At 36.6% G+C, this 22696-nt stretch overlaps 1 protein-coding gene across 3 annotated transcripts in view; it reads left to right on the top strand.

Moving 5' to 3' along the window:
• The window catches only part of STAM2 (signal transducing adaptor molecule 2), a 48297-nt gene extending 30929 nt beyond the window's left edge, over positions 1-17368 (top strand). For 2 of the 3 annotated variants that reach the window (XM_028113092.2, XM_028113090.2), the window contains 7 exons: positions 1741-1835; positions 4339-4421; positions 4562-4649; positions 5638-5692; positions 10003-10156; positions 12833-13002; positions 14560-17368. In XM_028113092.2, coding sequence (XP_027968893.1) covers positions 1741-1835; positions 4339-4421; positions 4562-4649; positions 5638-5692; positions 10003-10156; positions 12833-13002; positions 14560-14788 — 874 coding nt within the window. In that variant the 3' untranslated portion in view covers positions 14789-17368. The remainder of the gene's footprint in view (positions 1-1740; positions 1836-4338; positions 4422-4561; positions 4650-5637; positions 5693-10002; positions 10157-12832; positions 13003-14559) is intronic. The other variant, XM_028113091.2, reaches the window with a different exon arrangement.
• The last annotated feature ends 5328 nt before the right edge of the window (positions 17369-22696 follow it).

Consider the following 22696-nt stretch of genomic DNA (forward strand, 5'->3'; position numbering starts at 1 on the left):
TAATTTTAACATTAATATGGAAATATGAAAGTATGCAAGAGACGGTACTTTCCCTGCCAAGTATCAAGGCCTATTAATAAGCTGTAGTAGTAAATAAGTATATAGATAGTTCAACAGAATGGAATCCAGATCCGTCTGCTCATGAACAGATAGCAGCCTGCTGTTTGAAAGATAAGATATCCTAAATCAGTAGAAAAAACAATGTACCAATCAATAAATTTTTGCCAGGAGGAATGGCTCTTTATACAGTACAAATAAAACTTTGATTTAGTTTCACATAGTACATATGGTTTCATTCCAAATGAATTAAAGACTTAAACATGAGGTGGGGTGCCTGGGTGGCTCAGTCGATTAAGCCTCCAACTCTTGGTTTCTGCTTAGGTCATGATCTAAGGATTGTGAGATCGAGCTCTGTGTGTCAGGCTCCACGCTCAATGCAGAGTCTGCTTGAGATTCTCTTTCCCTCTCCCTCTGCCCCTCCCCGTGCTTATACACACATGCGCTCTCTCTCTCTAAAATAAATGAATAAGAAAAAAAAGAAGACTTAAATATGGGGGAGAGATAAGAAAGAAAACTGAAAACTATTACGTATAATAGAAAACAGATTTGGGAGTTTAGGGATAAAGAAAGATTTAAGAAAACTATAAACCATAAAAGAATGCTAAAATTTGATTACATGGAACAAAAAACACCATGCAGTAAAAGAAACTATAAACATATGTTAAAAGACAAGTGACAGTTTGAGAGAAGGTATTTGCATAATTCAGACAAACAGTTGCTATCCAGAATATATAAAGAACTCCTACAGATCCATGAAAAGAGATAAATAGCCCAGTGGAAAAGAAAAGTGGACAGAAAACATGAACAAGTAGTTCGTAGAAGAGGCAGTCTGAATGACCAGCAAAACGTGTGGATGCTCAGGAAGTGCAAATGAGCATAGTCTTGAGATACGCTATCTCTCCTGTCTGATAGCAAGTGTTGCTTGGACAGTTAAGCATGAGGGAAAATGACATTCTCACATGCTGCTGAGGGAAGGAAGGTGGTGCATTGCGATAAGCAGTTAAGAAGACTATTTGGCAGTATCTGGTAAAATGGAAAATGTTTTTTATCCTGAGGCCCAGCAAGTCCACATCTGTGAGTAACCTAAAGTATTATTGCTTGTGTGCCCTAGAATCTAGAATAATCATTACACCAGTCTTTATAAAGTGAAAGACTGGAAATATTTAAGTGTCCATCTGTATGGGGATAGATAAATCAAATATGCTGTATTCGGGTGATGGGTCTTTAAAAGGGATAAACAAGATATGAAAACAACATATAAAATATAAAAATCTATAATGATTTATATATATATGTATATATATATATATATATATATATAAAAACTTTGCCATAGGTGTATGTAAACAAAAATACACTCACAGGAAGGCTACATACCAGCTTTATGGTAATGGTTTGGTAGGTTGGATGTGGGGTTGGGACTTGGGGTTGTTAATAATTTTTTTTTTAAAGCCCCAAGTCAGCTATGACTTGTTAATTGGTTTTAAATTTAAATATGGGAATGTGGATGTTTGCTTTATCTGTGCTTTTCTATATCTTTTATTAAGAACTGCTTTTAAATATAGTTGGATATGAATTAGTATTTTCAGAGTAGGCTAAATTTAATTATTTTAATTCCTCTTGCTGCTAATGTACTTGAAATGTAGAGGAACAAATGACATTTTTGTACTGTATTTTCAGTGATGCCAATTGGTGGAAAGGAGAAAATCACAGAGGAATAGGACTCTTCCCATCTAATTTTGTAACAACTAATTTAAACATAGAGTCTGAGGCAGGTAAGTTAAATTTTAGGGAAGATTAAATCTGTTAGTTTTTTACACTTGAGTTTTATGGTTCAGTTTTGTTATTTTTTTATTGTTGTTTTTTTAAGTAATTTCTGTGCCCAACATGGGGCTCGAACTCATGACCCTGAGATCAAGAGTCACATGCTCTGCCGACTGAACCAGGCAGGTGCCCTGGTTCAATTTTGAATATAAAGTAGATTGGCATTTTACTCTGTTTTAAATTATTTATAGACAATACAGTTTAATTTCTTACCAAATTAAAGGGTTAACTTATTCCAAGTCAATTCCAAGAATTAATTTTTTTATCATTTTATTTTAAACTCTGAGAATTAATGTGCATAGTTACATATAAGGCATAAAACAATCTGTGATGACCATGCAGATATTTAATTCAACCAATTATGGTTTAAGAGGCAGTCCCTCTCGTGCTCTCTATCTCTCATTCTCTCTCTCGTAAATAAATAAAATCTTTAAAAAAAAAAATGAATCTTCAGTATAAAGAATATTGGTTTTATTCATCACTGAACCACAGTATCGAAGGGCGTAGGTGGCGGGGTGGGGGGCTGGTTGACAAGTGCCAAGTGTGATTACAAGGGTTAGGAGTACTCCTAAATTTTAAATTTTTCCTCACCTTGATTTGATCCTAGGGAACTTGAAGCAATAATAAAACAGTATAATTAAGACAGTGGGTTCCTGCTTCAGATCTTCTGCTGTCAGCCATGCAGAGAAGTCTTCCATTTGTTATGCAGGCAGAAAGGTGGGGGTTGCTGAGTGTAAAGAACAGCTAATAGTATTACTAACGATGCTCATGATCAGAAATAATACAGTTCAGTGGTGTTTGAGTATTCATTTATCAGGTATTTCGCAAAGTCTTTGGCTTGCACTATTTCATTTAATCCTCATAACTCTTGAGATAGGTTCTTCTGTTACCCCATTTTACAGATAAGGAAACTGAGGCTGAGGGTTTATGTGGCTAGTAGGTGATAGAGCCATGATTCTAAAGTCAGCCAGTCTGCTCTTAGATGTACCTATACTGACTCACTGCAGGACATGTCAGTGCTAGTTTGTATTATCGGTGTTAGAGAAAAAACTTAAATTGTGAAAGCTCTGTGCATTGTGGGGAACATCATCTTTGTATGGGCGGACTGAGGCATCCAGTTAAAGTAAACTTGAGAGACTTAAAGACTGAGTACTTTGCCAGTATTTATACTTTTTATTCCTCTAATCTGACTCTAAGTAGTTGTGAAAATTGGTGACGCTGTTTTTAATAACTTTGTAAGACCATGCTCAGGGGATCCTTTATAGAAATTACCCCTTGGGATAGGCTAGAGCGCCTGAGCTGTGGTGTTAAAAGTGAAAACTATTCTGGCTTTTCAGTATATCCTCATGTGATGTTGAGCTCTGTTTCTTAGGACCTGTTTGAAAGTTAGCCACATATTTGAAGTAAGTGGCTAACTGTTGGGACTTAAAAATCCTTTGGTTATAGAGATTTTTTTTTTTCCTAAGGGGTGTACATTTTATTGGAAACCTTAAGTACTTTTCAGACAGAACACGATGTCTTCATTCAAGGCTCTCACGTGGCCTGGAGCGCAACAGATTTTTGGATTAGAGGCAAGGTAGATTTTTATTGTAATTTTATTTTTTATCAAAATTTACTTTATTAAAATATAGTACATTACAGCAACACGCCAGTGAACATTAAATTGTTTTCTGGTTATGTACCTTTATAAATTATCTTTCAACCTTCTCTTTTTGAAAGGTGGGGTTTTTTTTTGTTTTCTGTTGCTTTAAAACTATTATCAAAGTTAGATTGAAATTGAGTATTTTTTTTCATTTTGAAGATGAAATCGAGTATTTTTTTGTTCATTTGGGAAATACATTTTTTTTTAAGATTTTTTATTTACTTATTTGACAGAGACACAGCGAGAGAGGGAACACAAACGGGGAGTGGGAGAGGGAGAAGCAGGCTTCCTGCTGAGCAGGGAGCCCGATGTGGGGCTGGATCCCAGGACCCCAGGATCATGAGGCAGACGCTTAACGACTGAGCCACCCAGGCGCCCTTGGGAAATACATTTTTGTAGCAAGGAAAGTGTAGAAGGAGCTCATGTATTTAACTCTGAATTTAGCTGTTCAGATTACACTCTACTGTCTTGTATATTCACCCTAGTGGTAACACTCAGTTTTCCAGAAAATACCTATAATGACAGTTCCCGTTAATATTGCTCACTTGTTCCACTAGAAGGTAAGTTCCATCAAGGCAGAGATTCTTGCAGTTTTATTCACTGATGTATTTCCAATGCCTGGCACATAGAGGGCTAATAAATGTTTGTGGTATGAATGAATGAACATATGTAATAATGTATATTAATTATGAAATGTGATGACTAAAGGGTTTCCTTTTTTTTCTTATGGATAATCACAGGCTACTTACATACTAGTGACTAAAATACCAAAGTAAATGCTGAGGAACTTAAAGTTTACTTTGTTTCCATAGCAGCTGTGGACAAATTGAATGTAATTGATGATGAGGAGGAGGAAATTAAGAAATCAGAGCCTGAGCCTGTTTATATAGATGAGGTAGAGTTTTTCTTTTGTTTAATAGTTAAACTATCAATACTTTTAAAATCTATTATCCTTGAGAATGCTTGGAAAGAGTAATTTTTATGGTCATTGAAATGAAAGCTTTTGAGTTTCTAAGTGTCCATTTACTTTTTTAGGATAAGATGGATAGAGCCCTGCAGGTACTCCAGAGTATAGATCCAACAGATTCAAAACCAGACTCCCAAGACCTCTTGGATTTAGAAGGTACTTAGTGAGCCTTAGAGATTACTTTAATGTCATTTAATATTTTAGCTATTTATAATGTCTTAAATGTCTTCTGCCTTGTGTTTGCTTCTAGAAATTAAAGATCTCTGGTGGGAAACAGACTAGTGTAATAAAATAGTAAACGCATAACTTGGAAGATGTTATAAACCTGCCTATCATGTTCAAGAAGGAAGTCTTTATTTTTCTGTAAGCCCACTAGTGATATTGGCTGAAGAGAGTTGCAATCCAAAAAAGGACAGAATTAAGAATAAGAGCATATTAAGTTAATTGAGTCAAAGTGTTAGAAATTTTTATTTTTCTTATAATTCTCTTGTATCATGATTTTAAAGGGCAAAATTATACATGATTGGTGTTAACTTTGTAATGTAGTCATTTGATGCATACTGATGTGTCCTTTTAATCCCCAAGAAATTTGTAACAAATGTTTTTTTGCCTTTTTTTAATCCTTTGGGAGAAAAATCTCTGATAAATGGATAAATCTTAAATCTTTTTATAGAAGAAACTGGTTATGAATATAGGATACTATGCTATTCATTTTATCAGTGTTTACATTAGGAAATAACACAAAATATTTAATTTTAAAGTGGCTTAGGTCCTTGAAAAATGTTCGTATGTAATCTGTACACAATTATATATTTTATATACTGTGACTCAAGTTCATTTACTTAGCTAATAATAGTTTTCTAGGTTTTGTGATAGCTCCAGATTCACAGTCGTAAACTTAGTACTTAAGAGAACATGGTCGGATTTCTCTTTTGATTTTGATTTTGCCTTTGGTCACGGATACTAATATTGGTGCTGAATAGTATTAAAATTAGGTCTCTTATAGTCCTTTCTCTAACATAAACCTCATTTTCTTTGTATTATGCGTGGTGTTGTATATCAATGTGCTCCATTGTTAAAAATTGTTGAAATTGATTTGAACTGGTTTAAGTTTCAAGGTTCAAAATTATTTTTGTATTTACAGATATCTGTCAACAGATGGGCCCAATGATAGATGAAAAACTTGAAGAGATTGATAGGTGAGATTCTTTGTGCAGGGAATAACAAGTATAGTTTTCTTTCTTTCTTTCTTTCTTTCTTTCTTTCGTTCGTTCGTTCTTTCGTTCTTTCTTTCGTTCTTTCTTTCTTTCTTTCTTTCTTTCTTTCTTTCTTTCTTTCTTTCAGATTTTACTTATTTGTTTGAGAGAGAGAGCACATGAGCTGGAGGGAGAGGGAGAGAGAATAGAAGCGGACTCTGCACTGAGCACAGAGCCTGATGTGGGGCTCAGTCTTGGGACAGCAAGATCATGAACTGAGCTGAAACCAAGAGTCAGATACTTAAGCCACCCAGGCGCCCCAACAAGTATAGTTTTCTTATGGATTACTTGTTTTTTGGCAGAACTTTAAGAAGTTTTGTGGAACTGTTCAATCTGTTGAAATTGTCTTTCAGTTTCCAAAACTCTTACAAACAAATAGCAAGCTGGTACTTTTTATTTTGGTAGCATTTTTTCCCCTGTGGCAGTATAGTGTACCTAGAATCATGGGCTCTTGCTCTTACGGTACCAGTCTTCATTTTCTTACTTGGGCTGGAATGAGGGATAATGAGTAATGAGGAATAAAGCTGAATAGAGAACAGAATGAAAACTGGGGTCTTGTTATGTGATGAGAAGTAGTATTTGTAAAACTTCCAAATGAAATTTCCCTTGTGTTGGGGCGCCTGGGTGGCTCAGTCGTTAAGTGTCTGCCTTCGGCTCAGGTCATGGTCCCAGGGTCCTGGGATCGAGCCCCGCATCGGGGTCCCTGTTCAGCGGGGAGCCTGCTTCTCCCTCTCCCACTCCCCCTGCTTGTGTTCCCTCTCTCACTGTCTCACTGTCAAATGGATGAATAAAATCTTTAAAAAAAAGAAAGAAAAAAATTTCCCTTGTGTTTGTGAAGCTAAATCCAATACACATACCTCTTCTCATTTTTCTTCCTTGTATTTCTGTATTTCTCTTGTGTTTTTAATTTCCTTATCCCACATAGTCTTACTCTTCCTTAGAAAAAGCAGCAGCACTGAAGGGTAGACTCAGCATTTTGAGCTTTTCATTTATTTTTGACTTTTCTGGTTCTTCAGCCTCCTGTTTGAGGTTATAGGGAGAAGCTGTAGTGAATGGAAGACAAGGATAAGGCCTTAGTGTCCCATCGTCGTCCCTTTCTAGAGTCTGTTTATTGAACTACTGTGTCAAACCTCACAAGAAGGTGGGGCGCCTGGGCAGCTCAGTCATTAAGTGCAATGCGCTGGGCTCAGGTCATAGTCCCGGGGTCCTGGGATTGAGCCCCACATCGGGCTCCCTGCTCCGTGGAAAGCCTGCTTCTCCTTCTGCTGTTCCCCCTGCTTGTTCTCTCTCTCTCTCATACTCTTTTTGTCAAATAAAATAAAATCCTACCAAAAAAAAAACCCCACACAAGAAGAACAGGAATTACTTTACTTCGTATCTGCCTTTGCCAGAGAAGGGTAGTAGCAGCAAGATTTTTTCTAGTCACCGAAGATTATAATCTCTTTCCATAAGATGTTTTTTTTTATAAATCCTTTATATTTTCTACAGAAATGAAAAACAAATCCCTTTCAAAAATTAATGAAATGTAGTTTCATATTATTATTTTGGAGAAAGCATTAAATATCTACATATACACCTACTGTGGTTTCAGTGCAAGGATATTGATGGTCAGTGAATAATCAAACTGGATTTGATTAGAAAGAAAAACGTCAGTATTACCTTAGGAGTGTGGCTAGGAGTACAATTATTATAAACCTTTCTGGATCTTAAAAATAGTCCATATCCTTTAACCCAACAAATTCAGGCCTATACTAAATATATAAGGATATATGCAAAGATTTACTTCTTTGAGTATTCTTCACAGTATTATTTATAACAACAAAATTGGAAGTAACTAAAATATCTTTCAGTGTGAGATTGATTTTTACGATAAAATTATATTTCTGTACATTCTGCAGTAAAAAGCATTGTCATTGATAAATACCTATTGACATGGAAAGATATACTATGTCATGAAAAGCAGAGGATATGACAGTATAATCTTATTTTTGTTGATAAAAAGAATATCTTCAAAGAAATAGGTCTAACACAGTTAAAAATCAGAGTGACCATTTCTGATATAAGTTAATTTTTTGAGTCGCAGCTCACCTGTTAGTTCTTCAATTTCAGTTTCTGAGTAGGCCAGCTGGCATTTTCTGTTCCATGGCCACTGACTACAGATGCAGCTCCTACTCTGGAAAATGCTTGCTGGTCTTCAACAAATTTTTATTGACTATTTATTCCTTGTCAAGCATTCTGAAATGAATAAAATACAGTATTTTCCCTTGAATGGGTCATCATCAATTTGTTTTTCCTAATAAGAAAAACAACTTTACTGTCAGAAAAAAAAAAATTTACATTTATTTTCTATCTTTTGGAATGAGATTTTTTAGCATTTATCACACTAAGCAATTATATTGGGCAAACATGTAAGTTGACTCCAAAAAAGTTTAGATAGATGTATTGACGAGAGATCCATGGTCTGAATGTAACAATGTTCCAAATTCTTCTTTTTTTTTTTTTTTTAAGATAGTCGCAGGGCTGGATCTCACCATCCTGAGATCATGACCTGAGCCGAAATCAAGAGTCACGTGCTTAACCGATTGAGCCCCTGTTCCAGACTATTCTAATCTTATTTCCTACTGCCCTCCAAAAATCATTTTCTGCCACCTTGATCATATTGCCCCTTTCATTCTTCCATTGTGTATCCCTCTCATTCCTTTTGCCTGTCTTAATTCACACTGTCCCACCGACCTGACTTAGTCTTCCTTTTTTGCTTGGGCCTATCCATCCTTCCTTAGGTGCCAGTTTAAGTCCCAGCTTCTCCATAAAGCCTTTTCAGTCTACCACCACCCAAACTAGTCTACTTTTCTAAACTCTTCTGTTCCTTACCTATTTCATATAATTTTGGATTCAATTATATGCCATCTTATATTGCTTGCTATTTTCCATGTGCTTAGCTTTGTCTCCCTAATAGATTGAAGTCTCTTTGAAGGAGAAAATTACACCTTCTGCTCCATTTTCTTTGTGCTAGTATTGTGTTTGGGCACAGTTCAGTAAAAATTTTTTAATTGTTTTGGGGTTATGTCGAATCTTTGAAGGTGATTTCTGTGTTCTGGTGTTTCATCAGTATACTGTGTTATGTGGACCAAATGCCTATGGTCAGTTCTTAGTCACACCTTTGTTAGCATGGACACTAATTTCTGAAGCTTTCTCTGTGGTTTACAAATGATACTCTGAAAATAGAGTTTGACCTGCTTTATATAGTCACACATGCAAGAGAAGAAATAGCACCTTTTTGTTTGTTTTAGACATAACATTATAAAGGAAACATTATAGAGGAAAGGTGACAAGTCTTGATAGGATTCAGTCCAGGTCATTTATTTGGTAGTCCTGTGTCTGGTCGTCAGCCTCTGTTGCTTATCTTTTGAGCCTCTCTGTGTGTATATAAAAAGAGCTACATTTAATAAACAGGCCGTGGGTGCTACATGAAGTGGACATTTAACTGGTATGAACTTGTCAGTTGCAATGGGAGTTCTTTATTACTCCCCAGGTGAACACACAAAATTGTACCAAGTCAGAAGGATTTGCTCTGGGGTTCCTTGGGCAAATTTGAAAAATGCTCTTACTTGGATTTGTTATTTATACAACAAAGTATCTGATTTCACTCACCTTCTAAGAAGAAACCAACAAACAAGAGCAATAGGGACTAGTTTATGTTTACATTGTTTTTTTTATGTTTACATTGTTTTTATTTGCATTTTCTAGGATAATTATTAAGATTTTTTTCATTTGATTAATGTACATAAGCAAATGAAAATATGTGATTTTGTTTATGAGTGTGTTTTTATTTCAGTCATATCGTGCTTCAAAGCAGGCTCCTGACCTTGCCTGAGTGCTTTCTTCTACTTAGATTTTAATTAAGGCTTGGGCTCTTCCAAAATTGAGAAATTATTTTGCTTTGTAATTGAGTTTTCAACAGAAGCCTATAACATGTGAAACAGAATTGTCCTAGCACCAAAATTACGAATTGACTAAATTTTTATGAGGTGTGTAAAGGACTTTCCCTAATATTATGAAGCCCTATCAGCCTAGTTATTACGAGAATTAAGGAATTCCTCCTCCCATTTTCCCATGGTGAATATTTTTCATTGTATATAAAGAACCTTTTAAAATATGAATAGAAAATGTGCTAAATTTAAAAAGTAATTTATGTTCCTAAATGCATGCTTAAAAGCATCGAAGAATATTAAAGTGCTTTTCTTCTCTATCAGGAAGCATTCAGAATTGTCTGAATTGAATGTAAAAGTCTTGGAAGCCCTGGAACTATACAACAAGTTGGTGAATGAAGCACCAGTATATCCAGTCTATTCAAAGCTCCATCCTCCAGCACATTACCCACCTTCATCAGCTGGGGTTCCAATGCAGGTGAGCATATTTTTGAGAACATTTTTCAAAATTAGAAAAAAGTTTTAAATTCAAAAAAATGTTTAAAGCTTAGTATTAAAATTTCTATGGTCCATGAATAAAATCATAAAATTCATCTTTGATGGTCCAAAAAGTATGGGCTAAACAATTAGCATTCACCAGGACAAATTAGATATGGCTATTGTACAAATCATTTTAGTTCATTTTTAACATGAACAAAGAGACCATTAAATAGATGATGGGAGTTCTGGTTCTTCATTTGCTTTTGTAAATATAAAGCATAAATCCTTTAAGTAAAAATTCAAGTCCTCTAATTTAGGACAGTGCCTGACCTATTGAAAGTCCTCTAGATGAGGTACCGATGCTGTTCCTGTTGCTCAACAAGCAAGATTTAACATTTGTTTTTAAAAATTTCTGTCAATGGGGCGCCTGGGTGGCTCATTGGGTTAAGGGACTACCTTCGGCCCAGGTCGTGATTCCAGGGTCCTGGGATTGAGCCTCGCATCAGGCTCCCTGCTTGGCAGGAAGCCTGCTTCTCTCTCTCTCACTTCCCTTACTGTGTTCCCTCTCTCTCTCTCTCTCTCTCTCTCTCTCTCTCTCTCTCTCTGTCAGTTAAATAAATAAAATCTTAAAAGAACAAATAAACAAAAATTTCTATTCAGATTTCTTTGACTTACATGATTAGTAAAAGGCTTATTAGTTAGTGAACTTCTTTTGTCCTCAGATCATGCTATATATTTTTTCTTTGATGCGACTTAAATTGTTAAAAATTCAAGCACAACAAGGATGTGATGCAGGCCTGTGAGTGCAGGGTCCAGAAGCCGTTAATGAATAGCCTCTTTTCCCGGGACTTTCCACCTTCTCTGTGCTTCCTGCTGAAGTGAATACTTAACATTTATCACTATCAAGTATTCTGAAGCCTTTTTCAAATTTCAACCAGTTAGCAATTGAATTCAGAATGAATTTGGACGAACAAAATTCATGTTAATTTATGAGAACTAATATGTAAAGGAGTGTGTGAAGGAGACACCAAGGAGAAAAGATAGAATGTGGGTGCATAAGCTAGATGACTTGACACGACATAATTGTTAAGTAAAAAAGAAGAGTTTCTATGGTAACTGTCACATCAGACAAGATGCATTTATCAAATATGCCACGTCCCGAATTTTTGGAAAATGGTGAAAAGAATCATTACATATGAGGGTAGAAAGGATTTCTGGGTGCAAAAGACAGCTGGGGTTTATTCAGTATTGCTTCTGTTTTCAGTGAGTTTATTTGTGGCTACTGTGAAAGTAGAACAAAATAGAAGTGTCTCCACCATTGAATGATAGAACTATGTTATATTTGCTTCTTTGTGTGTCTCTAAAGGGTTATTTGTCATTCCTATGTCAGGTTTTTGTGTTTAGTTGTATACTATTTATAATCTGTTTTGCTAAGCATAACTCAGGTTTCTAAAAAGTTAGCTTTCTCATTCTTCACATAACTTCTATATATACTATTCATGCATAACAGCATTTAAAATATTCAAAGGTCCTATTCTAATTAGGAAAAAAAATTCTGTCCTAAAAATGTTGGAGTAACACACTATGAGTTAAATCTGCGAAGTCTACTCAGGAACCCTGCACTGCAGAAGAGGTCCATTCCCAGGCTCAGCCTGTTGTCAGTGCGTTGGTACATGTTGGCCAAGGAGGTGATATGATTGCAACTACCTTAAAGTTGATTTGGCACTTCAGCATGCTAAATTTTCATGTCCATGGTCTTTTTTTTTTTTTTTAAGATTTTATTTATTTAATTTGACAGAGAGAGAACACAAGCAGAGGGAGAGGGAGAAGCAGGCTTCCCACTGACCAGGGAGCCTGACATGGGCCTCAATCCCAGGACCCTGACTGAGCCACCTAGGCAGATGCTTAACTGACTGAGCCACCTAGGCGCCACTCCATGGTCTTTGCTTTACAAATAGCTTGTTTAAATCTGGAGTGATGATAGCTACTCTATGATACTTAATAAGTGTTTGCATTGTTATATTGGTAGGCAGATGGTAGACCTTGTTCTTAAAGGAGATATTACCCTGAACATTAGGTAGGGCATGTAAAATATTCAAAGAAACTTAGACCATTTTGCTATTTCCTGAGGATACATCTCCTTTACCTAAAAATCTTCTTTACTTTTTTCCTATTTGTTGTAAAGGCAGAAAATAAAGGAGACATTGCCAGAGAGGGTCTGCACCCTGTCCTGATACCATTTATTTTTATTCTCCCAAGTTTCATTCTTAGGAAGGAGTTGAATAAGTCATCCTGGGATGGGGTGAAGAAGGTTGTCATTGGGTTGGTGACTTGAAATGATGATGGGCTGCCCTTCAAGGGAGTATGTAGTTTCCTGGGGCTCTGCAGCAAGACATGTTACTGAGTAATAGGCAACCTGGATGGATTCCAGCCTGCTGCTTAAAAATATGCCACGTCCTGCAAAATAAAAGAACAAATAAATCATAAATTTCCATAGATTTGGCACTGTGATTTGGAAGCCCTCCACTTTTTGTACTAGGGTGGATGGACTGGTAGAACCAGATTGCTCCCCAAAGAACTATAACATTTTATTTAAGTCTTTTAAAGTATTAAATATATTGTTAGATAGGTGTTTGGGAAATCAGTGAGTCAACTTTTTCTCTTTGGTTAATAGACATACCCAGTTCAGTCACATGGTGGAAACTATATGGGTCAAAGCATTCACCAAGTCACTGTTGCCCAAAGCTACAGCGTAGGACCAGATCATATTGGTCCACTGAGATCTCTGCCTCCAAATGTCAATTCCTCGGTGACAACACAGCCTGCACAGACTCCATATTTAAGGTAAGTTTTTGGGAGCTGTGTTAATTTTGTAATTATATACATTAGATTTTCACAGAATCTCATGATAATAAATTGGCTTTTCTTTTTATAATAATAATAATTGAGATGAAGTTGTAGAACTTCTCATTCCCAGTGCCATGAAGTCCATAATGCTCTTAGCTTTACTACTCTTACTAAAATGGTTGCCCAGACATGGCTTATAGTCTGGGTCTCTGGGACAAACTAAAGCTAACTGTCCCTTACAGGGACCAAGCCCATGATATACTTAGCACAGCCCAGCAGAGTAGTCCCAGGCATATTTATCTTCATGCACTCCTGAATATCAAAACTTTACTTGATTCCCAAGTGCATTTGAGCTGTGGAATCTGTGGTCTAATTTTTTTTTTTTTTCTTTTTTTGGAGAGTGAGAGAGCCCTGGGCGGGGGGTGGGGGTGGAGGGAGAGAGAGAATCTCAAGCACACTCCATGCTGGGCATGGAGCCAGATGTGGGGCTCCATCTCACGACGCTGAGATCATGACCTGAGCCTGAATCAAGAGTCTGATGCTTAATTGACTGAGCCACCCAGGCACTCCTGTGGCCTAATTTTTTATAGTAACACTTCTGTTCTGAAAATGATTTTTAAATATTGCTTTCTATTAACTGCTTAACCATACAAAATGTTCATTCAATATAGTCATGGTAGATGATCTTTAAGGTTTTCCCACTCAAATTTCATGAGTGTAAATTTTAGATATTATCCAAAAATTAAGTAAACCTGTTCACATTGGTGTTTAGTTCAGTTAAAATGTAAAATTTTGTTATTCTGTTTGACACTAGAAATTATGGAGGAAAAAAACTGGAGCAGTATAGACATTAATCCTCATATTATAAGCAGTGTATTTGATATAATTTGAAATTATATATCTTTTTAAAAAATATAGTAATTACAGGAATAAGCAGAAGCTCTGCAATTTGGTGTGATTTTTCAGCTTGTTTTTTTTTGTTTTGGTGTAGTGTTAATAAGTAAACTATAGGTCAAGACTATCTTGAGGGTAGATTCAGGGTCCTATGTGGATTACACTGTTTTCCCTGACTTTATTATTTTTATGTAGAGATTCAGGTTAAGTTACCAGGGGCAGCTTTGAAAGTGCCCTGTCAAAGGAAAGTGTAGAGTGTGTGAGGAAAAGAGGTGATCTCCGTGCTGGATTGAGAGCTGGGAGAAGGGAGAATACGGTCCGCAGGTGTACTTTGGGCAGTTCTGTTCTCATTGTAGCTGGCCAAGGATACCACTGTGAGAAGCACAATCTGCATCTCCTCAAAAGGTTTTTAAATATTTGCAGTAAGAGATTTTGGAGAAAACAAAATTAAATAGGCCTTATAATCTTATCTTTTGTTTCTTTTATGAGTACTTCTCACCAAATATAAAAATTATATTAAGTGTTGGACAGTTGGAGTAATTATTATATAAACTTCAAAGCTAGAAAAGGCATTTTTATTGTTTCATGATGATTGATCTCTGACCATGACCTAGATAATGCAAAGTAAATATGGTTTTCTTTTTAAAATTTTGTTTGTAGCACTGGACAAGACACTGTTTCCAACCCTCCTTATATGAACCAGAACTCTAACCTTCAATCAGCTACTGGTGCAGCTGCTTATACACAACAGATGGGGATGTCTGTGGATATGTCATCTTACCAGAACGCTGCTTCCGGTTTGCCACAACTGGCTGGCTTTCCAGTGGCAGTTCCAGCTCATTCAGTTGCACAGCAGCAAACAAATTACCATCAGCAGCCTCTTCTTTAGAACAAACCAAGCATTTTCTTGAAAGCCTTCATATGTGTATTACTTGACCCTTGCGATTCTAATCTGAAAATATTAAGAGAAAAAAATTTTTTTTTCTCAACTCAAGTGAACCATGAATAAAGCACAAAAACTTACCTTACTCTGCTAGGCCATGAAAGGACTTTTTCAATCCAATTCGTTTGAAGTCCAACTTCTGATCAGAGGCAGCTTCAGGTAGCTTCCAGTTAATTTTGTCTTACTTTCAAATCTCTCTACACAAATCTGGACACCGAGTAAGTAGCCTTATGACACTAAACAGCATGAGATAGGAGTATTACATTTTTGCTTTAAAGAAACCACTCTTTATCCCTAGAACATCATGATAATTGGGAGAGCACCAAAACCTTTGACTGTGTTTTTTGTCTGCTTATTTTTTTCAGCATTCGCCACAAACCATTATTTCAAAAGGCGGACTTCTTTTTGGGTGAGCATTTAGCTTGCTAGCATAGTTCTTTGGCTCCTTAAATTGCAGTTGTGTTTGCAGTACTGTCAGTTTTGCTCTCTGTTATGTTGAGTAATAATTAGCATATAATTGTCTTTAGAAGCAAGAGCAATTTGGAAGGAACAAAAATGTTTTCTGTTATTAACGGGGAAGACCATATAAATGCACGTGTGTGATAAAGCATTTAGCTAGTCCCCTGTCATGCCAGCTGTGGGCTAAGGAATACCCCACAAAACATTTCCATTCCCTGAAGACAAACATTTTCCTTACAAGGCTCCCTTGTATTTAGAATTGCCACTAATGACCTTCTAAAGTGACTTTGGCCATTCTCTAATGAAAATAATAAGGTCTACTTCTTTTCCTTCCTGAAGTGTGGTGTGCAGAGATGCTGCATTTTCTTTTTACGAATTGCTTGTGAATTTGAGCCATGAGCCATTCCTCGTAATTTGATGTGATATATCCCAAGCATGAATAATAAGTGTTTTTTTATAGATGTGTTGTTTCTTTAAAGAGGTAATTCAAGTACCATTGCTATGCCAGGCTGTTGAGAAATTTGGCCATCCCTTTCAGAGAGAATTCTGAGCCTGTGGGATAATAGCAGGCAATGGATTGATAGGGAAGCTATCAAGACAGTTTTTCTGAAGCCTACATTTTATAAATTAGTTTACAGTGCTAATAGAGTCCACATACTATAGGAATTAGGTAGTAAACCAGTAGAGATTGTTTTCTCCTAAAAATTCATACACTACTGCATCATCTACCAACTTTCTAGATAACACAAAATAGAAGATGGCGAATATATATGCTTACAGATACACAGTACTTAGACTGGGAAAAAAGAAAGGACATAAGTGAAGTTACTTCCCTGGGAGCAAGATTTCTAAATTGTTTTTTAAAAAGAACCCTTAATCTTTCTTCTAAGAATTCATTTGAAGACAGTGCTCTGGTAATTTTTGTCATTTATCTATTTACAGAAATTTAATTACAAGTATGTTCTCTTTTCAAAGAAACTGTGTCCTAAAATAAAATAGTCTATATACTGCTTGGTCTACACTTAAAGGAAAAAACAACAGTATTTGAAAGCCCAGTTTCTGTCATTGTCTTATTTCAGATATAAGTAACTGAAAGGGTTTTAACCTTGAATGTCTCATATTCTTTATTTCATCCAGTATTTTCCTTCCATGTGAATTCAGTTACACACTTATAAAAAAATTCTAAAATGGTACCTTATTTTTTGGGAAATGAATCTTCTGTTCTTTAAAGAAAAAACATAAAAAGCATTTATAAAGCTGCTCTTGATAATGTTTGCATATATTTCGAAAATCTTACATTTTTCCCTCCCAAACAGTATTTAATAAGGTTATTTTAATGTTTGTGTAAATATTTCATGTATAATTGTGATCTGAATTGTAAAAGCTTAACTCTGCATAAGTCTTTGAACTCTATAAATACTGCACACCCTCTAAATTGGGATCAGCCAATTAGGTTCACCAAATGTAGTTTGGGAATAATGTAACATGCGACCTGTATATAAATCGTGTATATTGGCATTTATCTGTGAAATTTTATACATCCAGAAGTTTCTTCTCCCTCTTAAATTAAAAACAATTTTATTTTGGCCACACTGTATAATGAATTTTGTGTTGCAGCTTGTTAATAGTATAAAAATGTTACTAAATCTGTATACTAAGATGGTATTTTTGGTGTTAATAGGAAATAACAGGGTTGTTATTTTTCTTTCTTTTCCATGATCTTATGGGTTGTATTTATTTTAAGACCTCTTTATAATTAAATGTTTTCTGCCAAAGGAATTGTCTAATACCAGATTTCTACATTGGGTTCATACTTGCTGTTTTATAAAAAAAATAAAAACAACTTCTATTTCAAGTGAAATCTCCGTACATTAGAAAAATTTTCTGAAAATTTGTAATAAAATCACTTTTCATCAATGTAGAAAGAATTTCCCTTGGGTGTTAATTAAAACAGAGGAAGCGGGATGTGTTCTTATAGTTTGGAAAATGTACAGTCTACCAACATTGTCTTATAATTTGGTACTCTACAAAATTACCTGAACATTAAATAATTATACTACTTATCAATTAGGATTTGAAATTATTTGCAAATACATTGTCATCTGATGTTACTTCAAGTAGTTGATACTTGACCACATAACAAATTTCACTGTACTTTTGAAGATGATTTAAAGTTTCGCCTTCCAAATTTTTTAAACATTTTGAATGTTAAAAATATTATGGCTTAGGTATTTTTTCTTAGTAAAAATCATAAGTGTCTAGTCTTTTGGCTTCTAGGAGAGGATTTACTGAATTGTTATGAGAAAGCTCAAGTTATTTTTGTAAGTAATAAATTATAAATAATATAGCACCAATCTAACATGCTTTCTTTCTGTGAGAAGACGTTTTTCTTATTTACTTACATCAGTTTTAGTCAATAAGTAAAGGGAGGACTCAATTCCAGGGATTTAATTTTTTTGTTGTTAGTACAATTTAGTTTCTTTTGGAGATTAAAGATTTAGATTTTTTTTTTTTAAGTTTTTCCCAGAAGACTATGAGACACCAAGCTCAATCTGAGTTCAAGTTTTCCAAAAACCTCACTGTGTCAAAAAGAGAAATTATGTTTCTTCTTACAAAGTGTAGTGGGAGGAATCGTGTCCCCCCCCTTCCCAAATTCATGTTTGCCTAGATTGTCAGGATGTGACCCTATTTGGAAAAAGAGTTTGCAGATGTAATTAGTTAAGGATCTCGAGGTGAGATCATCCTGGATTTAAGGTGTCCTTAAGAGAAATACACACAGCAAGCAGGGCATGTGAAGATGGAGGCAGAGCCTGGAGTGATGCCGCCACAAGTCAGGGATGGCCGGGGGCCACCAGAAGCTGGAAGAAGCATGGAAGGATTCCCTTCCAGAGCCTTCAGAGGGAACACAGCCCAGTTGACACCTTGATTTCAGATTTCTAGCCTCTAAACCTGAGAGAAGACATTTATGTTGTTTAAACCACTAAGTATGTTTCGACAGCCCTAGGAAACTAATAAATAGGGATAATAGTGTACAGCAAAATCAGTACCAACCATTTCAAACTTTTATAAGATTGGTTAAGTTTGGCACAAGAGTTCAGAGACAAATGTCTGTAGTCCAGTAGTAGCAATCTTACTATCTTTTCTGAATTCTAATGAAATTGCATGGATTAATGAAACTAAGATCCCTCTTGGTTCCATAATCCCATTTTTACTGTTTTTTTTTAACGTCGCATCTCAATAATTTCCTATGCCAGAGATATTAACAGTATTACGATTTATGCCTTTACTAGCCACTCTTCTGTCCATCTTGAGTAGTGGATATTGACTGGAGAAATGTTCAAAGGCAAGCAGAGGAACAGAAAAAACTGGTGGATGAGTATTTCCCACAAAGACTCCTAAAGAATGGAGTTTGCTTTTCTTATTTTACACCATTTGCTATCCTGATGAGGAAAAGAAAGGCTTTCCAATACCTTTACAGCAAGTCAGTGACCTCCACTGATTACCTGTTGGTCTAGGGAGCCAGCTACCTTTTTTTAAATAAGTGAACTCACATAAAACTAGCCGTCTTAACGTGAACAACTCAGTAGCATTTAGTACGTTTACAATGTTGTGAAACCACTACCTCTAGTTCCAAAATTGACCTTTTGTGTCTGCTTTCACTTAGCGTATGTTTTTTGAGCTTTATCTCCACATACACCACAGTATATATATGAGGTTCATATCATAATACCACAGTTTATCCATTCATCTGTTGGTGGATACTTGGGTTGTTTTTTTTCATCTTTTGGTTATGTGAATAGTACTGCTAGGAAAGTGTGTGAATATGTATTTGAGTACTAGTTTTCAGTTCTCTTGGATATTTACAAGAGTGGAATTAGTGGGTCAAATGGCAATTCTATGTTCAATTTCTTGAGGAATTATCAAAATCCCACAGCTGAACCATTTTATGTTCCCTACAGCAATGCAGAAGAGTTCCGATTTATGTCCTCACCAGCACTTCTAATTTTAAAAAATTATAGCCATCTTTGTATATGTGAAGTGGTACCTCATTGTGACTTTTATTTCCATTTCCCTAATGACAAATAATGTTGAGCATTTTTCATGTGCTTTTTGGCTGCTGTATATCTTCTTTGGAGAAATGTCTATGTATATCCTTTGCTGATTTTTTAACCGGCTTGTCCTCTGTTGCCTTGTAAGAGTTCTTTATATATTCTGGATACTAGACCTCCACTAGATACTTGATTTCAAATATATTCTCCCATTCTGTAGGTTGTCATTTCACATTCTTGATGACATTCTTTAACAAAAGTTTTTAACATTGATGATGTCCAGTTTACATGTTTTTTTTTCTTTGTTGCTCCTGCTTTTGGTATCATATGTAAGAATCCATTGCAAATCCAAGTCATGAAGATTTTCTCCTGTTCTAAGAGTTTTATGGTTTTAGTTCTTACAATTAGATCATTGATTCATTTTTCAGTTAGTTTTTGTACATGGTGTGAGGTAGGAATCTAGCTTCATTTTTTTTTGCGTATGGATATCTAGTTGTCCCAACACCATTTGTTGGAGAGACTTCTTTCACCAGCTGCTTTTGGACATTGCTATAACCTACCCTATGGCAGTCAGTAGCTACAACTGCAGTGCAACAACTCCATTGCTATATAGTTCGCAGTTCTAAAAGGTAATAGCCTTGTTCTCATCTCTCTTGTCACATACCTAAAGGGGAGTCCGTGCCATCTAGTTAGGATAGAGCTCCCCAGGGTGAACAGAGAGGATAGGTGTCAATATAGTGATGGTTTCTCGCTGTCAGAGAGCTTTTTCCCTCCAAGTAACTTCAGACAAGTATGTGAAAAGTGCATTGTCCAGGTAGAAAAATGAGACTTAGAACCCCAGCCAAAAATAATCTTTATCATATTTCTTTCCTGGGAAACTGCCCTGGCAATTTTCACCCATATGTTATTGGTCAGAAATGTCCCAAAAGGCTACCATTAGCAACAAGTGAGTCTGGGGAAGTTAGTATTTTGCCTTCTAGCCTCTAGAGAAGATAGGGGAGGAGTTGACTGGGAAGGAACATACAGTGGGCCATACTATAATCCGCCACAGGGACAGACATGCCCAAGTGTGTTTACAACCTCTTACTATTTGTGTGCCTAGTAAATAAATTCAAAGTTAAGTTGATCTGTTATTCTACCGTCAAATAAGCTCTTGTTAAGGTTCTCTAATACAAGAGGCGCCTGGATGGCTCAGTTGGTCGAGTGTCTGCCTTTGGCTCAGGTCATGATCTTGGGGTCCTGGGTTGGAGACCCCCCACCCCGAGCAGGGGGCCTGCTTCTCTCTCTCCCTCTGTCTGCCGCTCCCCCCTACTTGTACTCTCTCTCTAATAAATGGGTAGAGTCTTAAAAAAAAAAGAGAAAGATTCTCTAATATGAGCATACCATAGTTTTTAGTCAATAAAGGCTGGATTTAATATATTTACATCTGTCCTAATGGTTAAAACTCGGACTTTTCTTCTAACTTTCTCAGGAGAGATAGAAAAGGCCCTGGAAATGGGGATGAGGGTAAAAGCTCCAAACTGCTCCTGTCTCTTCTATTTAGAAACATGAAAAAATTAAAGATGTATTAGCATTCATCAATGCATTCAATAATGTAATTATTATATGCTGGGATGCTAAGACTTGAATTTCCAAGCCTGAATTATATTTGTGGCTTTGCCATGCACTAATCGTATAATGTCAGACACTGCACTTTGACTTGATTGAAAACCATTTTCATATACATTGTCACTGAATTCTAACACCTATTAGGTGGAGCGGTAAGCGAAGAGGGTAAGGTCACTCAGCTAGGGTAAGTGGCAAAGCTGGGATTATAAACCAGGTTGTAGCTGATGCTCAAGTATGTGCTTTTCTCCACTATAGGGGTGTGACTAATACCTAGAAATAATTTGTGTGTTGTATTTATCAGGTAACAACTGTAACAACTTCCTTTCCCATACATCACTGAGATAGATGGGGTGCCAAGGGCTCACATGGATACAAAATGCCTTCAGATGTGAGAATGCTCATGTGAGGAAGAGCATACTAGTGGCTGGATCTGTTTAATGTGTGCACTGTAGTACAGTTAGTTCTGTCATACAGGGGGGCTGCTGAGACCAGAGCTTGATGTAAATAGCCTGCCTCTTTATGAGAACCTGTGAGGGGGAGGGGTCAAACATAGGAGAAAACGGGAGCTTCAGGAAGTGCACAGAGTTCTGTGTTTCCTGAACAGAAAAGAGCAAAATTCAAGGGATTTCTAAGGAAAAATGACAGGTGACAACTAGTTGAGGCTGATTTGAATGAGGGGAGTGGTTCTCAGTGAAGCCTAAAAACACAGGGTCCACACACACACACACACACACACACACACACACACACACACACACACACTGATTTCTCCAAGAACCAAAGTTACTGAGAGAAATCCTCAGCCTGAGCTCAGGTTTCTGTTACATTCTGTATAAGGACCAAACTCTTTTTTTTTTAATATTTTATTTATTTGAGAGAGAGAAAGAAAGAGAGCACAAGCCGGGGAGGAGCAGAGGGAGAGGGACAAGCAGACTCTGCGCTGAGCACGGAGCCTGACATGGGGCTCGACCCCAGGACTCATGAGGTCATGACTTGAGCCAAAACCAAGAGCCAGACCCTTAACTGACCAAGCCACCGAGGTGCCCCAGGGCCAAACTCTTCAGAATCACATAATTAAGTAGGGTCTTCATGGTCTCACTCTTGACAACCCTTCTAAGCTCTTCCACTTTCTTATATACACACTGGATTCCAACCCCAAACCCAAAATTCCTCAGGTGCTAATTTTGCGTTTTCATACCTGTGTTTGGCTCTGTTTCTCTGCTGAAATGCTTTTGTCCCTCTAATAAATTGTCTTTACAAGTGTCAGCCTTTGCACATTGCACTGATTCTGGCCCCCAGACCATGCTGCCTTACGGTAGCATCTTGTATCTATGTTACAGTGGTTGCCACCTTGCACTAGGATGATCCGTCTCTGTGTATGTGGATCTGGCTCTGTCAGATACTGTCATTTGGCTCATTCAACATGCATTCCCAACCACCTTATTTATATTGCTCTATATGGAAATCAGTAAACAAGATGCTTTCCAGAACAGCAAGCTCATTTCTCCAGTCTTAGCCTAGGGATTGCAGAAACACAGTGAAGATTTCTTTCTGACTTGTGGCAGGATAATGTACATCACAGACCCTTGGTATGGGCTGGAGGAAGGCCAAATGGTTGTGAAAAGCATTCAATAAGGGAGTCACCTCGAAAGGGGAAATGTCACAGTCACTCGGGCAGGTGACATTAGCAAGAGACAGTGCAAGACAATAAGGAGATGAAAAAAAAATCAAATTCTAC

The sequence above is a fragment of the Eumetopias jubatus genome, unplaced genomic scaffold (genome assembly GCF_037043125.1).
Source record: "Eumetopias jubatus isolate StellerSeaLion01/CBP00866 unplaced genomic scaffold, mEumJub1_p1.0 scaffold_3, whole genome shotgun sequence".
In the NCBI taxonomy this organism is placed as follows: Eukaryota; Metazoa; Chordata; class Mammalia; order Carnivora; family Otariidae; genus Eumetopias; species Eumetopias jubatus.